Source organism: Harpia harpyja, chromosome Z (genome assembly GCF_026419915.1).
Source record: "Harpia harpyja isolate bHarHar1 chromosome Z, bHarHar1 primary haplotype, whole genome shotgun sequence".
NCBI lineage: Eukaryota > Metazoa > Chordata > Aves > Accipitriformes > Accipitridae > Harpia > Harpia harpyja.
The window spans coordinates 12,942,340-12,966,264 of record NC_068969.1 but is presented as its reverse complement, the minus strand read 5'-3'; the positions used below and the strand labels follow the sequence as shown (position 1 = coordinate 12,966,264).

At 51.8% G+C, this 23,925-nt stretch overlaps 1 protein-coding gene across 3 annotated transcripts in view; it reads right to left on the bottom strand.

Moving 5' to 3' along the window:
* Positions 1-3,239: 3,239 nt before the first annotated feature.
* The window catches only part of CHST13 (carbohydrate sulfotransferase 13), a 48,243-nt gene continuing 27,557 nt past the window's right edge, over positions 3,240-23,925 (bottom strand). For all 3 annotated transcript variants that reach the window (XM_052778172.1, XM_052778173.1, XM_052778170.1), the window contains 2 exons: positions 8,130-8,212; positions 3,240-4,556 (listed from right to left, as the gene is read on the bottom strand). In XM_052778172.1, the coding sequence (XP_052634132.1) occupies positions 3,711-4,556; positions 8,130-8,195 (912 nt within the window). In that variant the 5' untranslated portion in view covers positions 8,196-8,212 and the 3' untranslated portion in view covers positions 3,240-3,710. The remainder of the gene's footprint in view (positions 4,557-8,129; positions 8,213-23,925) is intronic.

The following is a 23,925-nucleotide window of genomic DNA, read 5'->3' as shown; positions in this document are numbered from 1 at the left end:
CACCGGCACCTCCAGTTTTGCCATGGGACGTCCCCTCCTTGTCCCCCAGCCCAGCTGCTCCCAGCACACCCTGGGTGCAGGAGCTCAGTGTGGGGCCATGGGGGTAAGGGCCACACTTAACCCCTGAGCACCAAGTGAACCTTCCCTGCAGAAATACCAAGTTGGGGGGTTTTTTTTGGCAATGTAAGGCTTGTATTTAAGGGCACCAAAAGAAGTCCATGCACAGGTAGAAGTGCTCCTGCTGCCCTTCGGGTTATCCCTTTGCTCTCTCTCCAGGTGACAGCGGTTGAGTTCATTCCTGCCGGGATGGTTGGTCCTGTCTTCCCCTCGTTGGTTACAGGACTGCCCGAGAAGAGTCTTCACCTCCACTCATCACCAAACCCTGGCCAAAGCAACACGCTACATGGTACGCAGTCCCGCAGGCCAGCCACACCAAAGCCTCATTGCCACAAAGACAGACCCATCCCCCAGGGCTGCGTTTCGGTCCCGTTGGCGATCCCAGCAGTGCATTTGTACCCTTCGTCACCCGACCACCATCTTCCTCCCAGAAACACTCCCCGCTCCCAGCGGGGTGCTGGGGCAGGGCCGAGGGGATGACACCCTGGCATCTGGGCATCTCCTCGCCTTTCATGGCCTTGTTGCAGGTCAGGAGCCGCCACATTCCCAGTTCCAAGTAGAGGAGAAAACCAAATCCAATTACACTTTATAGCTGGCCTAGAGTACCTTGAGATTTTCTCCTCTAGCAAGAGAAACGATGCAGTGAAACAGCTAAAAAAGCCGCAGACCTCTAGGGGCCCCTCATCAGAGAAATGCTTCCCAGCACCCCAAGTCTTACAGGAAATTAAAATGCTTGTAGTTGGGATCACCAGTCACACGGTGTCCTCGTAACTCCGTTTTCCTCCCAGTCCTGCAGCGTGTTTCCGTGCGAGCCGTGGGGGGGGGTCGGCCCCGGCCCCGGCTGCTCGGCTTTGGCACGGACCAAGCGTTTCCAGGCCCGGAACGCTCCAGCCCGGGCTGAAGGTGGTTGCTTCAGAAATACAAAGTGGCCGTTTTCTGTTTGCATGGGCAGGTTTTGCTTTGGAAAGTGGTATTTAGGCAGGGGGAAAGCCAAAGGTATGACCTAAAAGGTTTGGATTGTGGCTGTTGGTTGGGTTTTTTTTTTTTAGAAAAAGCCCAAAGGTGGGTATTTCCAAAGGTCCTACGTGACCCAAAAGACGCCCTGTTGCAGACCAAATGTCAGCAGGGTATTGATTGCCCTTAGCAGACCATGGCCGAGGCCGGAGGGCTGCTTTCATTTCGCTGTTGTTTGGGGCAATGGGTCAGGTCTGATGGGGATGCCGGGGGACAGGCTGCCCATCAAATAGCCATCACAACCGGGACCGTCCCCAAATTGCCACCATTGCAGGAAAGGTTAGAAACCAGCTGGCTAAAAGGCAAAGCCCAGAGCATGCTGTGCCCTCGCTTTCACACCAAAGAGAGACCAAAGGGGCTCACAGCCAGCCAGATACTGCCTAAACACCCACAGACAGCACAACGGGGAGAGAGCGTCTATCTGTCCTTGCCACTCACTGTGCCATCAGCTTTTAAGAGCTACCTGCAGGGAACAGGATTTAGGAAAGGAAAAAAAAAAAAAATCCACGCAAAAATCCAGCCTTTTGTGACTCTGAATCTGACCCCAAATTATGATTCATGACCAAAAGCGATGAAAAGAGCTTGTGGTGACTTGAACAATGAGTTTTCCAAGTAGAGGCAGTACTAAACGGGGAACACGAGACTCCTGAGAAAGCAGGAGGAATGCACTCCAAGCCTGAACGCTGCAGATGAAATTTGTTGCATCATATAATCTCTTCTTGTGCTTTGACTTTCAGCTGGACAGGGAGATACTAAGCACGAGAAAGGCCATTTCTGTGAGATCTCCAGTCCAGACTGGGAGAAGCAGTCAGACTGCCAGGATCACCAGCAATTTTATTTACTTTTCTTTTTCATTGCTTTGCTAAACCCATTCTCCAAACAGAGCAACCAAGGAGGGAGTGTCAGCATAGAGATGCCAATCAGAGGCAGAGAGGAAAAAGGTTGAGCTATAAGAGCTGAAAGTTATTAGATGAAAACATTATTTTTAGAAGAGCCTGAGAGCACTGGGGTTTTATAAAACCTCCCATTGTATTGCACTAGTAAGTCAAGTGTTAGCAGCCGAGCCAGCAGACACACTCTACAGCATCTATTACCGGCGTGTTTATTTACAAAAAGGCAGCCACTGAGCCAAAGCTGAACAGAAAAGAGGAAAGACTGAAATATGGTTTTAAAGAAATACAGCTCCTTGAACTGGTTTTAATTTAAAATCCTAGGACTGGGTTTGTCATTTTCTTTTGTGTTTCACCCCCTCCTCCCCATTTCTTCTTCAAGGAATGAATTGTCCAAAACCAGCCAGGCAAAGAGGAATTTTCCTCTAGGTGTCTCTGTCCCCATTTTTATTCTCATTTTTTTCTCATACGCGCACAAGCGCACACACACGTACACACTCTTCTCCAGCCTTCCCAGTCCAGCATCACCTTTTCATTACCACAGCTATCTATCATCTCCCACATCCCAGCAGAGTGCTCCCAGAAGCACTTTATTACTCAAACCTGCCCCGGCACCTTTCTCTGTGCCCTGGTGCAATGTGGCCACCCCACGCGGGAGGCAGTGGCCACGCGTGGGAGCAGCACGCGGTGGCAGGGGACGAGAAGCTGAAGCTGTCGCTGCCAGCGGGGTCCTGCCAGCCCAGCAGGGCCCTGGGCAGGGCACCGTGGGCGACGTGATCTCATCTGGGCAGACACCTCCACCCGTGCTGTACATGTGGCTTTGCGAAACAGTTATCGCCTGCTCTTAAAAACCAGGAGGTGTGGGGCCTGGATTTATTGGATTTGACCAGAAAGCCAGAGACTCACACACACACACACACACACACACACAGAGGCACTGAGTGCTCTGGTATTGTAATTCAGGAGAAAACACTGTGTCGTTATCATCCCATACCTGCTGCAAACCTGCTCCTCTCTCTCTCTTTGGAGTATTTTGCATCCAGAGAGCCTACAGAAGGTGAGTAACAAAAAAGCCCTCCAGGCTTTGTCAGGGAGAAATGTGTGGTCACAGTAACACACCACTGCCTTCCCAGCAATGGGGGATGGCGCAGGAAGCTGGGGGAGGACGGAGGAGAACAAGGCGAAAAGGTGGGAGCAATTTTAAACGAAAGGAAAAACTTAAATTAAATTATTGCTTTATTTCTGGTTCTATGAAAGTCTCTGACACGCTCCACCCTACCCCCAAGATGCCATGTCTGCCCCCAAACAGCCCAGTAAGGAGAATGACCTAAAGGGATCCTGCCCAAAAAAGGAGCCTTCCCAAGACTTGGATCTACAGAGTTTCTTAGTTAAAAAGAAGTCCCCAGCCAAGGCAAGCCCTCCTACCCAGCAGTGTCTGGTCCCGCCACCATCCCCTATAGGTGTTGAAGGGTGGGAGGGAAAGGGAAGGAAAAGCTCCAGCCCCAGTGTTTTGAGAGGTGTCCTCCCTCCAGACCATGCATGAATGAGGCATCAGGATGTGGAGCAGACCATAACGGAGAGGGCACAGGGGAAAAGTCAACGAAGAGATGAGCACAGGGTGGGAGGAGAGGAATTGTGGCAAGATGAGAGTTACCCAGCTCTCCTTCGCCTCTCCCCCCAACCCCTGCCTCATCGGATGCGGAGGTACGAGGGGATGGAGTAATTGAAGAGCAAGTAGTCCATTTTGTATAAATTAAAGAGTCTCCTTTGGTAGAAGGGGCTAATGTCCTGGAAGAACTGGGCCGTCATGTCATCTGTCGTCCTGGTGGTCTTGGATGAAGATGGGAACTTGACGCTCATGTCGGCCCCAACCAGCTGGAGGATGTAGTTGGCGTCTTCGGCCAAGGTCTCATACTTGCCCACCACGTCGTAGTGGACGATGCAGGGGTGGCAGAGCGAGTGCACCCGCTCCCAGTGCTCGTTGAAGGGCTCCTCCCGCTGCGTCCGTGGATCCAGCAGGTAGTAGACGAACTCCTCGAAGCGCACGTCGTCCCCACGCTCCAGGGCCTTGTCGCTGGGCTCCTGCCGGTGCCGCCGGATGATCTTGGTGCCGTAGCGCTTGTGGAAGGCCGTGTTGTAGCTGCGGGTAAACTTGTTGCGGTACGCCGAGACCAGGCGCTCAAAGGGCTCCCGCACAAAGATGAACTTGAGGTAGCTGCGCAGGCGGTGGTTGATCTCGGGGATGCTGTACTCGGAGAGGGTGCGCAGGTTAGATGAGACATGGGCCTCGTTGGCGGGGATTTCCAGCGGGTCCCGGTACTTGCCTTGCCCTGTCAGGACCATCATCACCCGTTTCCAGTTAGTGCAAGCCACTTTGGGCACGTAGCAGTAGAGCAGCCCATGCGTGTCATCCACCACCAAGTGCCGCAAGTCATCCGGACGCAGGAGACGCCGCTTGCGGGTGTAACGGTTGCAGATGTTGCTCAACAGCTCCCGTCTCTGCTGGTGAACCGCCTGCAGTGATGACTGCTCAAACTGGGGAGAAAAAAAAAACAAACCCAAGATGGTCATTAGCTTGCCCAAGCTGATCGTTGCCTACATGCAACACGTGGCCCACAACTGTCCCCATCCCCTCCTCTCTTCTGCATTTGGCAGTCACCCGTGTGAGATTTTTGGGGACAGCGTTGACTTTGAACACAACTTGCTTTGGTGCATTTAATCCTTGGACCTGCTGGGGGCAAAAGACAGACTAAAATGTGATGAGGAGCCAGATGAGAAGACAAGTCAAAGGGGGTGAGGGAAGAACAGGCGGTGCAGAGGGGGTCAACAACCAAATATTTGTTACAGCACCCCACACACATACTGGGCTAAAGCTCTCCCTTACAGGAGCCTGGGGGCCCATACGTGGCCCGACGCCTCCAGGGGCAAACAGCACAGCCCCTTTGCTGGCGCAGGGCCCCGCACACCTCCTGGCTGCAATGGGGCATCGCTGCATCGCGCTGATGCCTACAACCACGGGCTCGCTGCGAACACTGCAGCCGGGAGGCAGAAACGTGGCACACAAGCATGGGCATGCATGATGATAATGGCACGGGTGTGCTGCCAAGGAAAGGCAAAGGGAGGCAGGTGGAGGAAAATGGCCTTTAACACTGACAGTTGAACCCTGGGGAGCAGATGGGGAGCTGAAGGGGAGGTGGGGTGGCAGGGCATGATGGAGAGGAGCGAGGTGCTGCTGGAGGTGGTGGTGGGGCCCTTCCTGAGAGCTGTGGGTTTCTTCTTCTGAGGGACGTTTTCCACACAGGCCAGTCTGATGCCTCAGCACTGGTCACGGGCTCCTTTGTCCACAGGGATGAGAAGTCCACATAAAGTCCTTTTTCTTTACCTTTTTTGACCCATGCATCAAGGCCTGGCAGCTGCTGCATTGGCGTCTCAGGAGCCCAGAGCCCCCTGCCCCAGATGAAAACCCCCACCTCCAGATTTGGGGATGTGACCCTTCCTGTCACAGTTTTCATCAGAAATCCCAAAATGTCATTAAAACATCTGGGGAAGGAAATTATTTCTAGGCACTCAGAAGAGGAAGGTCCCCTCCTCCGCCTGCCCACTCCCTCCCCGTTTTGCTCACAGGGTTGGGAGGTTTTGCGTTCAGCCCCGAGATCCTCGCTGGGAACCTCCAACGGCCTCGTCCAGGCCACGACCACTAACAGCTTCACCACCCATTTGCTAACCCGAGGTGGGTCTGACCCCACGGAACTGCTGCTCTAATGCAATGCAATGACCCCCCCATGTCGCAAGATGACGTTGGCTTCCACTTTGTGGTTGTGAAGAAACTCCCGCCGGCATCACAGGGCGCCACGACAAATGTCTGTAGCCTGCAGAGATGTAGCAACCCCAAGATGAAGGGCAAGGGCAGGCCACCTCCTCGGTCCCTACATCCTTGCTGCTGACAGCTGTCATCGCTTAGGCATGCCAAAGGACACCCTTTGCCAAACTTCAGGTGCACCCTCACCTCTCCCTGGGGGAAGATAAAGGGTTTTGGGAGGCACTACAGCCTGGGATAGGCAGTGTTGTGGAGATGGGGCTTTGTAAAGCTCCTGCCAGGAGTTGGGATCCCGGGACAAACTGCCCATCCCATGGATGATCCAGCAGGCTCATCACCTTCAGAAGGGCACTAACATCTGGGCAAAAAGCTCCTCCTGCAAGGGATGAACCACATTTATACCCTTTTGGATCTCATTTCCACAAATGACCTTGTCCGGGTCACCTTACTGACCACTTTCTCCAGAAGCCTGCATGGGCAGTAACCTGAGACGGGGTAGGAGAAAGCATCCCATCCCTGCTCCTTCCAAGAGGGAGATGATAAGGGAAAATGCTCACATGGAGGAAATGCAGGTCAACACACTCTAACTGCCACCAAAAGATGACTTTGACATTGTTGGCTACTTGGATATGAGGAAGATACAGCACCTAGGGAGGTGATAATCATAGCTGAAGAGGCATTCTCATGGTACACCTCTTTGCGACACAGCCAAACCTTTCAGTAGAAATTTCTCTTGTTTGGACGTTCCCCATCACCTTCTAAAATTGGAAACCCTTTTTGCAAGTGCTTAAAAAAAAAAAAAAAAGGCAGCATTTTAATAATGTGATTTTTTTTTCAGGTATTTTTCCATGCACTTGCATAATTCAAAACTATTGGACCAGAAAGACAAAAAGACACTGTCTGCAGGCATGGCAACAAATAAATGTGACTACTTTTCAGCAGCCGCCCACTGGAATAAGTGCATGTCTTGCAGTTATTTCAGAGCAGAATTGCTCCCTTCATTTCCTTCTCTTTAAAAGCCAGAGAAATTAAGTATCACTTTTAAGGAAATAACACCACGACATTCCAGCAGCATTAGGGTTTGCCAGCATCGTGGCCAAGGAAGTCACATTTGCCATTTTTCCCAGAGCAAATGTAATTTGGCTGCTTATAGACATAAAAGCATCAACCTAGACAGTAACACAAAGCATCGTGTATGGAAGGGAGATCTGGCTCCAGCTGCAGCGGGCACTGCCGATGGGCAGTGGGGAGGCAGTGGGGATGGCGGCCAGCTGCAGGCACCACCACCGTTGCCTTCTGCTTCTTGGGGGCTGCAGAAGATGACTGCCCAGTGGACGTGGGGAGATGCAGGGCACATTTGGTAGCTGGGGCGCGTGGCAATGGCCCAGCCCTTTGCACCAGTTGGCAGGTGGTTTCCTGCAGGGAAGTTGTGGGCGAGGATCCCTCTGCAAAGGCAAGTCTGGCTGCATGGGGGGAAAACCGCCCACCCACGGGGGAAATGCAGTAGAAGGAAACAAACACACCTTTTGCAGCTTCAACCACAAACCCCCAAGCTCCCATTCAGCTGCTAAGGGCAAGCTGGACACCTTCCCTGACGCCGTGTCACCGATGCCAGTTGGGCTGCACGCACTGGGGGCTGGCGAGGGCGAGTGCTCTCTGCCTCAGGCTTACCCTGCAGCAGACTCTTGCAGAGGCAGGGACCCACTAAGCCCACCCGGAGGGAGCGTTTCCCTGCCCACACAGTGCCTGGCTGCCCCTTTCTCAGCAGGTGTAGCTGGCACAGCTCAGGGTGATGGAGAGGACTGAGACGTCCCAGGATTATAAACGCCTCATGGCTGGGTCCAGCTTTATATATGTGCGTGTGTATATATATATATATGCATATATGCATATGTGTGTGTGTATATAGCACCCAACATAGAAGCATCTCCCAATTATTAGCTCAGAAAGTGCAGCAATGATGCTCTTGCCCTGCTACGATGGCCCAGAGTTGGCTTTGAATCCTCAGATGGCGAAATCTCCCGGGTTTGCCCAGCTATGGCTCAGCCCATTGATAATGAAACCATTTGCCCAAGTACCAGCAAGGGCCAAAAGCAGTTTTTTATCAACGATTACTCCCCAAAGCGGTGTGGTCTTTTCTTTTGGACACAGCCAGAGGTTCAGGTATGGGGACCTTGGGTGTGTTTGGACACACTGCAGTGCCCTGCACACCGGAGGGGTGGAAGAAGAGGTCAACCTCCAGCACCCCACTCCCTCTTCACCCCCCCATTTCCCTCTCCCTGGCCCTTTACCTGGTCACTCTCGTACAGGGCCTGGAGTGGGCTGCGACCAGCTTTCCCCTGCCAGGTAGATCTCATAACTCTGTCTTCTGCAGCTGCAAAAAGAGGGAGAAAAATCAGAGGGGTTGGGAGGGGCTGCTTCCCTCACCCTCTCTGGAGATGCCCAAGTTGGGATGAGACATCATCCCTTGAGAAGAGACAGATCTGTTTGCCTCTGGGAGAAGATGCTCAAGCAATGCTCGCCCCTCCCTCTTATTTTTTAACAAAACCCGCAGTTAGCATTCAAAAGGTCCAGATCTAACCTTTAAACAAATAAAAGACCATAAATAAAGATAACGGGTTGTTACAATTTCAAGAGCAACTGGGAACAGTTTGATCCACGTGCATTTGGGAAATGGCACTGCGTGCAGGCTGCATTGCTGAGGGAATGACCCAGGAGGTGACCAGCATCGCCGCAGCCCCGTGAGGGGCGAGACAGCATCTGTGCTTGGTAGAGATAAGGGGCAGATCCAACACCGGCAGCTCTGTGCTGAGTCCCCACGGGCTCAGAGTTTGCATTTCCAGGCTCAGAGACACGGTCATTAATACACGAATTGGTCAGATGCTTCATTTGACTGATAAGTTGTTTTAAGTTCTTATTTGCTATTTATTTTTTTTTCTTCCCTTCTAAACCAGCAACATCTCCTCAAGTGTTTGAAGCTGAAGACAGCCACCCAAGCAGTCTTCGCCCCTTCCCTGCCATGCAGATTGGCTGGTTTGATTTCGGAGGTCTATCTGCAGCAGCACGAAACTGGAAGCTGGACCTGGCCAGCCACGAATGTGGTGCCGGACACCCAGTCAGTGACAGATGCTCAAGTTCTCATGCTCATAAATTATGTAGGGATGCAATCACCTTCCAGGGTATGAAGCATCCACTTCAGCTGCCATCCCTTAGCCCCAGGGACCTGTTTCCAGCGCAGCGTGGGCAGAACCACGTGGCCTGGATATCCCAAACTTAATGCATGGAGCCAGCCACGACATGGGTGCAGGCTCTTGCTTGCAGTAACACCAAGCAGCTGTCCCACCTCTCACCCACCCTCTGCTTCTTGTGTCTGACCCTCTCCATTGGTAGAGGATGCCACGACAGTTTTCATATGAGAAGAAGGATTCTAACCATGGGGGTTGTGCAGCCCTGGAATTGGCTTCCACAGAAGAAATCACACTGTGAGTTTTAAAACGGAAGATGATGTTTCTTCTGAAGGGGATGATAGGATACACTGTTCAAGAGATCGTGGCCTCGGAGGTTCTTCCAGTCCTCCAAGTTCCTGCTCCTACAGGGACCTTCTAAAATCTCAGCGGGATGTATACGGTGGTGGGAAAAGCATCTCTCACAAACCGTTTCTGGCAACATGGAAGTTTCTAACAGAGGCTTTTTGCACAACAATTTGGGGCTCTGGATCTTTTCGTTCACTGACCCTCACCAAACAAAACCAAATTTATTATACAAGCCCCAGATGGCATCTTTTCAACCAAAATAACCAGAAGGAAAAATCCAAATCCCATCTTCATTTTCATGTGCTTATATTTTGCTTAAATGAAAGCTGCTCCAAAGCACAAAGTCACCAGGGTCTAAGCTAAACATTATTCATTCCCAGAGCTGTAATTAGGGGGAAATGACTGCCTGACCTCACAAGATTTCATCAGCAGCGCATGTACGCTTGCGCGTTGATGGGAAATGACACTTCCTGCAGCACTGGATTGATTGAGATGTGACTCAACGAGAAGATACAGTTTCTTCCTCAATCCCCGGTATCAGTTACCCCACAGGAGCATGAAACGGCATCTGTGCTAATGAGAGATAAGCGGAAGATCCAACGTACACAGTGCTGGGCTGAGATGCTCGTCCCAGAGGAGCCCCGTTTCACATTTCCAGGCTCAGCCCTCTGCAAATGACAGGGAATGAGATCGACCTTGAAAACTCAACTCACTGCAGCTCAAATCTGCAAGCAGAGAGCATTAAGCTCCAGTCCCTTTCCTGGCTAGGGCTGATAAACTCCTGTTCAATTTAAGACTGTGTCCCTGCTGTGGGCTGTCTGCAAGCGCCCTGCACCACAGCAGACACCTGGCCTATATTTAGTAAAAACAATGTGGAGGCATTTGTTTTCGAGATTAACACGTGCATCAACCAGAACCTACCTTATGAGGGACATAAGCAAAGCGCCGGTGGTTCAGGCTGACCTGAAGCTGCTAGAAATGCAAATTGCTCATGTTTCCACTGCGCAGGGGTGCGTGGAAACGGCATCTCGGGGAAAGCCACAGTGCCCGGTGCAGGGTCAGGTCATGGCCCGGGACGAGCGGGCTCGCTCGGCAGGACACTCTTTAGGGTGAACGAAAAGCAAATCTGCAGTAAAGCGGCGAGCGAGCAGAGGTCAGGCAGGTCAGATCCGAGCTCTGGCTGTGCCTTTTGATGCTGCTGAGGCAGGGGAACAAGCCTGGCCAGGGACTGCTGCACTTCACATGACTCTCGCCAACAGCCCCAGCAGAAACGTTGCAAAATGGATTTCCTCCAGCCTTTCCCCGGCACAAGGTCTGGCAGAGAACAAGGCATCTTCTCCAGATAGCAGCAAACCCCCTGGGATCCCCACTACGCTCATGCTATACAGGGTTCCAGAAAAAAAAGGGAAGAGAAAAAAAAAAAAGGAAAAAAAGCTGTCAGGCTGCTCCCTTGCGGCTGGAGGAGCCCGGGAGCGCTGAGCTGGCGGGGGAAGATGCCAGCGCTGCATCTTGACAGCTTTTGCTCTCCAAAGCGATGACACCATCCCCTGCCCGGGGCGCTCGCCAAACCCTTCAGAGCAAACGTCTGGCCCAATGGCAGGTTTTTACGAGGCTCCAACTGCAGGAATTCTCCCCCCTCAGAAACCGTCTGCTCGTGCTACATGCAGAGTCCCAAGGAGAAAAGCAAACGGGCTCCTGGCTGGGCCACGAGGATGACTTCTGAAGACAGCGTTAAACCCCGCGGCAGAGGGGGAGATGCAACAGCTGCAACCGTGTGCGGCTCAGCACGGCACCGTGCCGGCACCGGTGCATGCGGAGGGCAGCAGTCGATCTGTGCGCCCCGTGGGACCGAAGTGTCCATCCTCTGCAGGGCTGGGGTCAGAGCGGCTGCAAATGCCTGCGGCTGGCAGTGTGTGCTCAAACGGAGACAAGTCCGGGCTGCCTGTCCCCAAAGCATCCCCAAAATGTCTGGGATCACCCTGCAGAGCAACATTGGCCATCACAGCAGAAGGCAGGCCGGGGCTGCTGCGACCTGCCTGAGCCAGTGGGAGGCTGTAGATGGCGATTTAACAGAGTCCAGCCCCACTAAGACCAGGCTTTGCCACTAACACAGCTCTGCCCCATGACCCCAGGCTGTGGCTATCCCCTGTTCACCATCCCTCAGCCCCGGCACCTGCAACATCTCTGCTGACGCACTCCTCTCCCAGTCCTCCCCCCGTCGCCAGTCCCCAGATCCTCATCACGCAGCTCTATGAACACAGCTCAGCCTTAATTTGAACACAAAACCCCTCTTCCCTGGCTCCTCCATCCCAACCACCTCATCATGCAATCCCACAGTGTGCTCCCATCCTGGGGTCTCTCCCCATCCTGTCCTCGCCTTCACCGCATACCCCAAGCAGGCAATGGCCCACCTTAGGAAGGCTGAGCTCAAGAGGCTCCAAGCTGGCTGAAATGCACAGCTGGAGAGGAAACCACACATGGAGGGGAAGGTGGGGAAAGGCTCGATTCTTGACCTGTGCCTGTTTCTTCCATCAGATCTGGGATACAGCTTGGACTGTGAGGAGGAGAAGGGAGGAAGGGGGCAGATGGGCAATGGCATTTACACATCCCTCTTCTTCCACTCGTTCATGCTGAGAGCGAGTCAATCACCCCATCCCCTGTACCGTTGGCTTAGCCATCCCTGGGATGCTCCTGGGACTCCAAGAAGTTTGGGAAGGCCAAGGAATACTGAAATATATGACACTGTTGAGGAGGGAGTATCATCAGAGTAAACTAATGGTTTGTGCTACATTTTGGCACCATGGCCCTGAGTACAGCAGGATCTTCCATCATGGCGGAGCTGCCAAGATCTTTGCATCCTGGCTTTCCTCCTGACTTTATAGCTTGTTACTGAGGTTCTCAGATTCCACCACGTGCAGTGGTAACACTTGGAAATTTAGCATCGCCACAATTGCATCCGAAAGCAGGCAAGGCACTTAGCCAAGGTATATCAAGTTTCTAAAGGGGAGAAAAACATCAATCCTTGGCAACTGCTGGATCACCATTTGCATAGCAAGTATCAAGACAGTGTACATCCATGATCCAAATTCAAAATGTTTTTCACTGAGATGGGCAGAAGGAAATATCACGTTTGTCCTTTGCATCTTCAAAGAATGAGGCAAGGGAATAGGAGTGATGCAGAGCAAGAGACCGAAAACCCCATGCTAAGGCAGTAACATTGACCAGAAATCACCAAATGAGATGAGCCTGAAAGGGAGCTCAGGCCCATTTTGGAGTCTCCTGTGCTACAAGTGCTTTCAGTCTTTCCTTCGGAGCTTAAAAAGGCAACGTGCTCCCTCCCTCCTTTCCCCCTACAGCTCCGATTTTAGTGCTCTCCCATCCAAACCGAAGCTATTCTCTTGCAGTGGTGTGACATCAATACCACAGCAGGATCTGGAGTTTCAATGACTTGCCAGCTCTCTTTGGAAAAGGGGATAGATTTTAAAGCTGTGACTATTTAGGTGTACTAGCTGATTGCGAAGACAGCCAGACATGTGTGGGGTGAGGGAAAGACTGGATCATGACCATCCCAGACTTCTGGAAGCACCAGTGAAAGAATTTGCTGTTTTGGCTGCAGAGACTCTTAATTATGGAGGGAGGTTCTCTGCAACCACAACAGCAAATCCAGCGCCTGAGTTGAAGAGTTTGGCTAGGTGACAGGATTCAGGCAGCGACAAGCCTGCTAGGCTGACATCACATTACCAAGGCTTTAGAAAACAGTCTGAAGGAAAGAAACAATTAAAAGATGTGGGTGCAACTAGATAGGGGAATAAAATCAACATGGCATTTACTAAGCACAGTTTATACTCACGCAACCTAATCTGTGAATAAAATAAGCCATTTCTGTAGATCAAGCATATGTGGTAGATCTTCACCCAGATATACATAACACATGAGATGATATGACTTACCACAGGAAACAAATACTGCAATCAGAGAAGATGAAGTTTAAAAGGTGAACTGTAAGGGACGCAAGCAACTGGAAAGCAGGTGGTGTTTAAATGGGAAATGCTGGGCAGAAGGCAGATTTCTAGTAAAATATCTTCAAGTTTGGCTTTGGGATCAATATTTCAGGAATGAGTTGACATAAAAATAGAAAGATACTGATGACGGACAAAGCATTGAGAAAGGCTGCCATGGCAGGGAGAGACTGAAACACCAAACACGGAAACTAAAGCTTTGTCCTGGACCAGGACAAAGTGGAAATGCAACAGAATTTAATTTTGCAGTGTTGGAATTCAGCAGGTTCTGCTACTTCGCTACTGGAAGTGGCAGGAGGTCCCAGATGCATTAGTTCTGGGCTATCAGCTGCCAGTGTGACAGTCATAAAAAAAGGTAAATGAAGTCCTGAAACCTATCCTCAGGTGAGGTATTTGCCACAGCAGCAAAAAAAAGCATGAATACTACTACCTGTAGCATTGGCGACCCTCACCTGCAGCACTGACAGCTCTGCTCTCCCGGGACCAGGGCAGATCCAGAGCTGCTGAGAAGGGCTGTGAGGTGACCAGGTGATCCCAGGACTTGCTGCCCCATGGGAGGTTGCAAGGGCTGGATGTGTGTGTGAGCTGAGCCAGGATGTGATTGTCCCCCGGGAATGGGCCTGCAGAAAGGGACGGGAGGTGTTTCACGTGCAGGACACCTTCATGCCCACTCGCTCAGGTGACAGATAGGAAGAGGTTTCGAAACCCCAGTGGGAGTCTGGCTGAGATGCAGCAGGAGGAATCCCAACTCCTTTTGGGCTGGAGGATGGAACTTTCAGGCATTTTCCAGGCTGAACCCTGGGGCCACGAGGAGCCAAAAGCTCCACTTGTGGTCTCCAATATGAAACACTGGAGAGGGTTAAAACCTGGAGATTCAGTGGTCTCCAGCCAAGGGAAGTGAAGAAGCAGCACACATGGTTGCATGTGAGTAGGCACCCCAGAGGCCCCAAGGAGCTAATCCTGACCCCACCACTGTCTCCCCGCTGCTGTCTCACAGCCCAGCTTCGCTTCCTGTTGTGTCTGCACAAAACCTAAAAAAAGAGAAAAAATAATTGTGGTGCCTGGGCACCCAAAATGATCAGTCTGAGTGTTAATTACAGCCTGCGACTCCCAGCAGGTGAGTGGGATAGGTGCTTGTTTGTACTATAGGAAGACTCAGCTCTCCAAGCAGCCCCTCTTGGAAGGGGATGCTCTCTCAGACCAAAAAAAAAGCTCTGAACTTGGGTAAGGTGGGGTGTGAATCCATCACATTTCTGATGGATTCAGATTTGTGATGCATTCTAGATCTGAACATAGGAAAAGGTATCGGTGATGAACTGACTGCCTGGCACACATGGCACACATGCAGCTGAACTGCGTTCATAGGAGAGAGAAGAGTTTACAGTGGGAAGCAAATAAGAACAATATTACCCCTTTTTATCAAAAGGGGAAGCAACATCCAGAGCTCTACAGTGTAAAGACATCAGCACTTGCTTTAAGTCAGTCACTGAAAGAGCCAGAAATCAGGACCTGGAACTCCTTGTGGGCACAGCAACGAGCTTCCCCAGACCTTGCTGACTCCTCTCCGGCACCTGCCATGGACAACGAGTGAGTGCTTCAGTCGCAGCAGCGATGGCTCACTCGTCCCTGACTGCGGAAACGCAGCCCTGCTTCATGAAGACAGGCTTCTTGCTATTAAAATAACTGCACCCAAGAGACACAGAGAAGGATCCTGCCATCTAATTTAAGAGAGGATATTGAGACTGCGTTATTCAAAGCCAAACCCTAGCTGCAGCCACTGGCTGCTGAATCCATCTCATTTTCGATTTTAACATCCAAGAGGGAAAAAAAAAAAGAGAAAGAGAGAAAAAGAAAATAGAGCTTGACAGCAGCAGTGATAGATCCAGACAGTTCCTGCAGTTTAAGCTCAGTTTTCCCTCCCGGTTTGATAGCAAAGCCTGGGACATGCAGCCTGGTTGGCGGCTGGACACTTCAACTGTGTGAGGATGGTCCAGGGCACGGAGGCCAAGAAATCACACGTGGAAGCAGCAGTCAAACCCCTGGGCAGTGGCCAGTGGGCCGCGTGAAGAGCAGCCCTGCTTGGAAAGATCAGAGCTATTGGGTCAAACAGGGCTGGTCTCAAGGAAGCAGTTTAATTCTAGGAAGCTCTGGCTTTTATGCTTGGGCTCGTCCTGGTGGAGAACACATTTGCTTCATTTTCACCTAAGCATGAGGGCTGATTGTTGTTTGTTTGGTTTTTTTAAAGATAGATTCTTTTCAAAACAAGAGTGATGTGGGAACCCAAACACCAAAATCCTACAGCAAACTCCAGACCCACTGACTTAACGTTGCTGAAGGTAGTGACCTCTCTTTGATGGAGAAGATGACCAAATAAGTGACTGTTCGCTTTCTTGCACGCTGCATTCAGCTGTGAAAAAGTGTGGCAATTCTGGCATTCACATATCTTCAGAGCTAAGGGAGCACCTCTGGGAATTAAAACCAAAACCCATTCCTATTTTTATTCTTACTGGAAGGTTTTGAGTTGGGAACACAAATTTTTGGCTTCAGCGAAGAGGTAATCCAATCTACTTAGATTCCTGTGACTGCTCATTTTTACTGCATCTAAAAAGCCAGGGATATAGACAACAGAGGCTGAATTAAAATGCTAGAGAAGAAAAGAACTCTAAGAGCCACATGCTTGATTTGCTTAAATGCATCCTTCAGCTTTGTGAATTCAGACACAACCACCTCCACTGGGGAGCTGCAAGTGAAATGAGAAGCAGGAGGTGTAGCCGGCTGGGCTTCACCCAGGTGTTTGCACCCAAAACTCTTTGGATCGCCCCCAAAAACTCAAGTCTGCTTGAGCATCTTCTCTGCCAAGGCTGAAGATCCTCCACAGGCAATGGTGATGTGGGGAGGGGGGGGGTCAGACACGGCTGCTGCGTGAGGCCACATGACGAGGGGGCAACCTCAACGCCAGAGCGCAGCAGGATGTGTCCTCCAGCCCAGCCCCGCAGTGCCTCGCCGCCTGGTCAGCCGGCAGCGCCTGCTTGATTTTCTGTTCTTACATACGGCAAACAGACAGCAGCCCTCGTCCCCCGTCACACTGCTGTGTCACACCGGCAGCTACCTCCAGCGGGTTCGGTGGGACCCTGCCTCTCACCATCTGCAGCGCCACTGGGAAAATGCGTATTCCCATGGCTCACCGGGGAAAAGGGAACGTCCCAAATACTTTGGATGCGGGGCACAGGACTTGAGGCCTTAGTGCGGGAAATCTGGGGTGGATGGCAAACACCAGAGACCTGGCTGAGGATGCCAGGAGAGTGGCAGTGCAAACACAGGAGCTGTACCATTCGCTGGGGGAGAGCCAAGAGCATCAGTCACAGCTAAGAACATCGATCCCTGAATCTGCAGGACATGACGGGCCCCATTCTGCCCCTAAAAGTGAAACTGTAACGCGACGACTGCGTACAAAGACCTCAAGCACATGCTTGTTCTCCAGTGCAGCCCCAGCCATTGCCTTTCTGGGCATGCAGGGGGTCGGCAAGAGAACCAGGGGATGCAAGAGGCATTTCAGACTTGCCTGGCAGCCTCCAGACCTCTACCAAGGGCCTGCAGGAGCCGCCGGCACTGGGTGGGTTTGGAAAGAGCTCTCTCAGGTAGCAGACCCAAGTTTTTTCCTATATCTCCAGAGATGAGGTTTGTCCCCCAGACAAGCTGATGGGTATCTCTGCACTTTGTTTACACGCCGGTGGTAGGAGATGATTGTGCCCCTTGGGCTCGCTCAGAGGTAGCGGGCAGCATCCATGCCCCATTCTGGCAGGTACACTTGGCAGCAGAGCACATACGGGACTAAGCATTTTAGGGAGACAGAGCATTTCAAGGTGAACAGTGATATTCAGACAGGCACAAGCAATGGCAAAAAGTAACCAGCCCTATGGAGAACAACCAGAAGAGATGTTTTCTGGTCTTTCCCCCAGGCCTCTTTCATGCACAGCACTGCTCCCCAAGCAGTTGCATTACAGAGAAGGGGAGAGCTCAGATATCATCCTGCGATAGCCCCGACGTTGCACAGCTTCCATGTGGCGGCTAACAGATCCCTTTGGAATGAATGCTGTATTTGACCTCTTTTGTTCATCCCGGGGCTGTGCCAGCGACTGGTGAGCAGGAGGAGTGGTGGAGGGGAGCTGGCATCAACTCGCAAACTCTGTAACTCTAATATTTACAATACAAACATACATTTCTTGTTCCAGACCAACATCCTCCATAGCTCGGGAAATGCCCCTGTGGCCCTTGCCATCTTTGCTTCTCTTTGCATGGTGTTCTTCTCCCCAGTTATGGCTTGTTCAGCCTGTTCTGCCTCATGACAACATCCTCTTGCAGAGGCTCAGAACAGACACCGGTGATCATTTCTTCCCATCAGCAGGTGAGCAGCAAGTGACTCTCCTGTGCAGGTTAGGTGGACATGGGCAACAGGTTGCCACCTAACACAGCCCCATGCAGTGTAGTCACAGGCAGACCCACCGCTGTCCACCTCCAATACTTCCCCTGCTGATGAACAAGCTGGCAATATATAACCCAGCCTATTCCTGACAGCCTGCCCTCTGCTCTGCGGGCCAAGCCTTGGTAAAGGCTGGCTGGCTCTGCATTTCTGTCTGCTGAGGTAGAGGCGGCATAGAGTCTGCCGGAGACATCTGTCTCGGCTCACTTGTTAGGGAAAGAGAATAATCCTCCACTCTCCATCAGACGTCCCCCTGCCAGCTCCCCTCCCATTGCCTGCAGCAGAGTGACAACCCAGAGCGTCCTGGGGAGCCGCAGGACCTTCCCCTCGCTTGCTCCAGAGCATTTTCAGACATTATAGCAGAGCCAAGGGGCAGGATGCCGCTGAGCTGACTTGCTAGGGACTGCTGAAAGAACTGCATAGGGTGCCCACACGTCTGCACCAGGACCCACCTAATGCCCCAATCCTGTCCATCTCTCCCCAGAGGGATGGGCAATGGGAGCATTACGAACAGGACCTCCAAGGGGAGCCCAAAGTCTGTAGCTGGTTGTAGCCCTGCAAGGGTCCTGGAGCAACTCACTCCCAGATAACCGAGCCAGGCTAATGCAGCATATCAGCAGGGCAGGATTAGAGTCACCATTGTGATCCTGCTTCCTTGAGCCGGTCCGCAGGCAGGCACATCCCTGTCCCCTGCAAAACCATCACGTGATTTAATGGCAACCCTCTGTGTCACCAGCTGAGCCACAGCCCTCAGGCATTGGCATGGGACCTGGCAGCTCAGCTGTCCCCCTGAAACCACTGGATAAGTGTCTTCTCTCACCAGCACTGCATCCTAACTCTCAGGCTCAGAAACTGCCTCCAGGTAGCTTGGTTTGGGCCATACAACTCTATTTTCAAGCACAGCCACTACCTGGATGTTGTCAGCCTGGTTATCCCCCACGGCAAAGCCCCATCTCCAGCCAGGCACCATCTCTCACAAGGAGCATCGCAGCAGCTTGGCAGCTGTCACTGGTGTCATACCCCCCCAGGAGCACAGACAACCAAAATAGGTCTGTTCTCGCAGGGATGGGGAGTAAAACACATGAGTCTGAAGCTCATCTGCTTGTCCATCAGAGGGCTTAGCGAAGGGTATTTAATTTCTCTTACCATTACAAGACTGCTGCTATGAGTTTGTATAAGCCACCTCCCCAACGGCACCCACACGACACGGGGGGCTGGAAAACACATACCCGCTCACTTTGGGGCTGAGCAACAGGTCATTGGAAGTTTTAGCTCATGTGGTGCAACACACCTTTGTTTAGAGGTCCTGCTGAATCCGCCAAGCGCAGGATTGTGCCCTGAGACACCTTGTTACCGACAGCCCAGCCTGCTGGGACTGCTCCCCATGGGAAGGGAAGCTGTGAAAACGTTCCAGTCGGCGGTTCATGTGGTCCTGACCTAACGCTGTTTTGTTCAGCAGAAACTAAACCAACCGAGTGACTTGAACTTGGCTGGATCCGACAGAACCGAGTCCCAGCAGCACGGGGATGCTTGAAAGCTTAGCTCAGGCTTTTTTCCCACCACTACACACTTTCTACCATCCCCCCAGCCCTTTTGAAACAGCCAAACCAAATAATTAAACCCCCCCCGCCTCCCCTCCCCTCCCAGCACTTAGAAACTGCAGAGGGCTAAACAGAGATACGTTGCAAGGAGGTTACCCACAAAGCTAAGGGAAAACCACAAATAAAAGCAGCTCAGAGGCCAACCTGAGCAGTGCAAGACAGGACGTGCACATGAGGAGGTTTACACAGAGACTAGCCCATGTAAAACAGGCAGGACGAGCTGCAGCAGTGAAACACAGATCTCCTCTCCTATCAGCTCAGAAAGATGAACCCGCACGCATTTGCATATGGGAGGAGGTGGTTTTACAGCACCACAGGCACCGGGTGGTTTTGCACCACCACAGGCACCAGGGTCACCTAGAAGTGATGTTTTAGCTGCTGCGATAAAGTACCATTTCAGGGCAAGATGAGGGAGGGACGCAGAGGAGGGACGAAGGCTGCACAATGGTCCACCCTCTTCCTCTTCTCCAGTACCTGGCTAAAACATGGCTCATCCCCATGGAGCCAATGGAGGGATCCTACCAGCCCTTATCACCCACAGCCGCCTCCTCTGGAAATCTCCCCCTTTTCCCCAAATGACTCTTTTGGCTTTCTGGGAAGCTACTTAAGGCCACCTCCAAGAAGCCACGATGGCTCTTGAAGGGTGATGGGGCACCCCATCCCCCATTTTCAGCCCACATCTCTGCTGATGAAGCAGCCCCAATACCTCCTTCCCAGCCATGTTCCTCAGAAGAGGTACCACAGGCAGTGACCTGAGGTCACACTTTCCACCTCTGAGGAGGCCAGCTGTACAAACCTCCTAGAAAAGATGGAAAAGAGCATTTTTCCAACCTCCTTCCGCCAAACACAAATGCTCCATGGCTACTATCCCCTGGGACAAACCCTTCTGCAGCATTTCCATCCTCAAACCACACAGAGATCTGAAGGTATTGGGGATCCCCTGATCACACTATTACAAGGTGTACATGGGCTCTCCTCGATGAGGAGGAGATGAAAGAAGGTGTCATCCCCTAAAAACACTACCTTTGTTTGCAGCAATCACCACCTTGCAGCCTCTCCAGAATCCCAGGGCTGTGTGGCACAACGGGATGGTAATGGCAGCCAGGCTCCCTGGCACTAATGACAGTCTCCCTCTAGCCAAGAAACACACTCGAAAGAGGGGACAATGAGTCACTGTTTTACATGAGATAATTCGACGGACCGCACAGGAAAAATCATTCTCTCTTCTTGGGATGTGCCCTGCTGGCTGGAAGGCAGCGGTCCATGGGCAAGAGAGGGACAAGGGGGTGTGATGCCTACAGGAAATGTTAATTCAGGGTGTGGATGAAGGGCCTAAGCTATTCTCTATGGAAAGTGATGGATGGGAAGAGCCACGCAGAGGGGTGAGTACACGTCCTGCTCTCGTTCCAGCCAGACAGGGAATGGCCGAGCCTGCCAGAAGCAGCAGTGGTTGTGGTGAATGCCTGGGGGTGGAAACACACAGCCGCAGGGAATGGAAGTGGGACCCAAAAATCCAAGCACACCTGCCTCCACCTGTGCGTGAGATCCCTGATGTCTGTAGACAGTCGTCTGCTGTCTGGGACCCTGTGCCTGGGGCTCACGGGACGGGAGTGCCTCTGGCACGCTGCGTCGGGGGACAGAGCGGCAGCAGAGCTGCATCACCTCTCTGTCTGATAGTAGGGCACTTACACCACCCACAAAGTGCAAATTACTTGCAGCGTGGGGCCCTCACACAGAAATCGAAGGGCAGACAAGCGTACAGGCAGCCCAGGAGCCCCAGGCGTATTAAATGCACTCACACAGTCTCCAGCCTGCTGGCAAAAGACAGACAGACGCTCCCTTCTTCCTTGGTGTGGGGCTGCAATGCCCCTTGCTCATGACTGTCACCTACCCATAAACATTTCCATGCTCAATGGCTCATGCCAGATGCAATAAAACTGCAACTGGCAGACACAGGGCATTGGCCTCCAGCGCAAAGTGCCACTGGCACTATGTGCCACCAGACTTCAGGTTTCTCCATCTGGATCCAGCTCAATGCAGACACATTGACTTTCATAGGAAAATGCCTCAGCCCAGCCTCTCAAATGCTGTGGCAACCTTTGTAGGGGAGGCAATGCTACTGTGCCAAGGAACGACAGCAGACGCCTCCTGAACGGCTGGTAAGAGAGAAGCAGCAGCCTTGCAGCTGACCTGACCCCCTTACAAGCTGCAGTCTCCTGCTGACTCTCCCCCCTCATCACCGACTTCTCAGTATCTTCTCTTCTAGCTCAAACTTGTCCTAACCAAGAATCACACCTGAAGAGGACCCTCTGACAAGTCACACATGGGGTTGGCACTGCTATTACTACAGAAATGTGACAATAAGACCTATTTTGCGTCACCACGCCGTCCTCCACTGAAAGGATCCAGAAAACACCTCTCCAGTGGGCAGCTTCTTCATTCTTACCCCTCAGGGTCTGCTGTGCCTTTGGCACAGACCGTGGCTGGAAACAAGACGCTGGGCGAGATCAACCACTGCCGCACCACAGCCTGCGTGCCGCATTCAACACCATGTGGGACGTGGGATGGGAGGGGGGCAGCGGTCCAATATTCAGAGCGATTTGGATTTTTCCCCAAACCACTAAAAAAGAGGGATCTCTGCTGAAAGTGCTCCAAAGAAACATGGCAAGCACTGCTGACAATGTAATCTCCACTGTCCATTTCTATTAATCCTCTTACAGATTTAGCAGGAACTGGAAGGCATGATGCTGACTTTTCACCATCTGAGGCGGGCAAGTGCTCCCAGACACTGCAAAGCTAGCATGACCCTGTATGCAGCCCCCCGCCAGTGCCCTTCGGAAGGGCACTTCCCAGCAGGCTGCTGGAGCACTTGCGTGTCAAAAAGAGACAATGGACTCGTGTGTGCGTTTTGCTTCTCGTGCCTGGATGACAAACCCAGCCCACAGAGCTTCGTATTTGCAGTGCAAACTCAGCGCTCTGCAGTTAACGCTGGAGCCGAGAGACAATTTAGCATTAATGCGTTTGCAGCCAACTCCGTCTTCCATATGCTGTACACAACTGCTCAGACAGCAGCCACAAAGGCAGCTGGGAGGTTTGAGGGGGTGTCATCAGATGTATATATTTTTTTAAGCTGCTACAAAAAGAACATTAAACTCCTGACGTGAGATTGGGTCTGAACATCCTGCACTAGTTTAGATTTCTACTGCATGTCACACACACTGGGAAGGAAAATAATTATCTTTCTAACTTTATTTTTTGCCTTTTTTTTTTTTTTCTTAAAAGGAGACTACCCAGCCTTTAACAACAGCTGGAGGAGACTCCTGAAACCTAAAATCCCTGGTCTGTCCAGGCTTCAGCCAGATGACTCCTGTTTAGGGAGCGCTGGCCATACCCAAGCCAGCGTAGGGACTGGCAATCGCTGGTTCCAGAAGCGACTGTGATTCAGAGATCTGGCTGCTGGACATGCTTTAAAACCACTTGAGCATTACTCTTGATGCTCAAGATCCTGGGAGGTTTACTTAGGAAGAAGTTATTGCCATTGCCATTAGGAAGATACTAAAATCACATACTGAAGCTCCTTGTTTTCTATAAAGCCTCATGAAAGCTCTTTCCTCGCTTGACTCCTGCTTTGTCACACAGCTTGCTTTGCCTTTATGTTTCTGAAGGTAATTTTTCTTCATTTCTCGACGATGGCACCCCTTGGACCCTCACAGCGTCATCAGCCACACCCGGGCACAGGGGCTGGCACAGCTGGCCCTTGGCTGTGTGGCTCCCTCCTCCCCAGAGACGGGGACGGCTCAGGCTCTGTTTTTCAAGGAAGGCTTTCTTATTCCAATTTAGTCAACTTGAGTCAAGGATCAGCCAGGGAAACTCTAATCAAGTGATGGAAAAGGGTGACAGCTATAGGATTAGCTCACAATAAATCATGCAGAGAAGGAAAGAAAGAATCCAGCTGCTTCAAGCAACCTGCCAAATGCCACAGCATCGTCTGTGGGGATCAGAGCGGGAACAGAGCCAACAGCAGCTGGTCTGGACACCCTGTCCCATTCAGTGGTTCTTCCTAAACCCTCATGTCTCCTTGGTGGCAGGAGGCTTTGGTCACCTGGTACCAGCCTGAGGCAGATGTCAGGAGGGTTTAATAGAAGGATCACAGGCATCTGAGGTGGGGGGATGTATTTTGCCGGGGCAACGTGCCTAGCTCTTTGCTGTTACAAGGACTGCAATTAAGGTCTTTATAGGAAAAAGAAAATTAACAGTATCCAGCAGGAATATGGCCTCTGTGAGCAAATAAAATATCTGTGCATAAGTACCATGCAACCTTCTGTTTTCAAATGGTTAATTCCTCCTACAAGCCAAGCTAGAAGCTTTCCAAGAGCAATTTCTCTTCCCCATTATGCCTGTCGCTCTCCTGGCCCCAGCTGGCTGCTTGCATGTATAATGCAAGCCTGAACTGC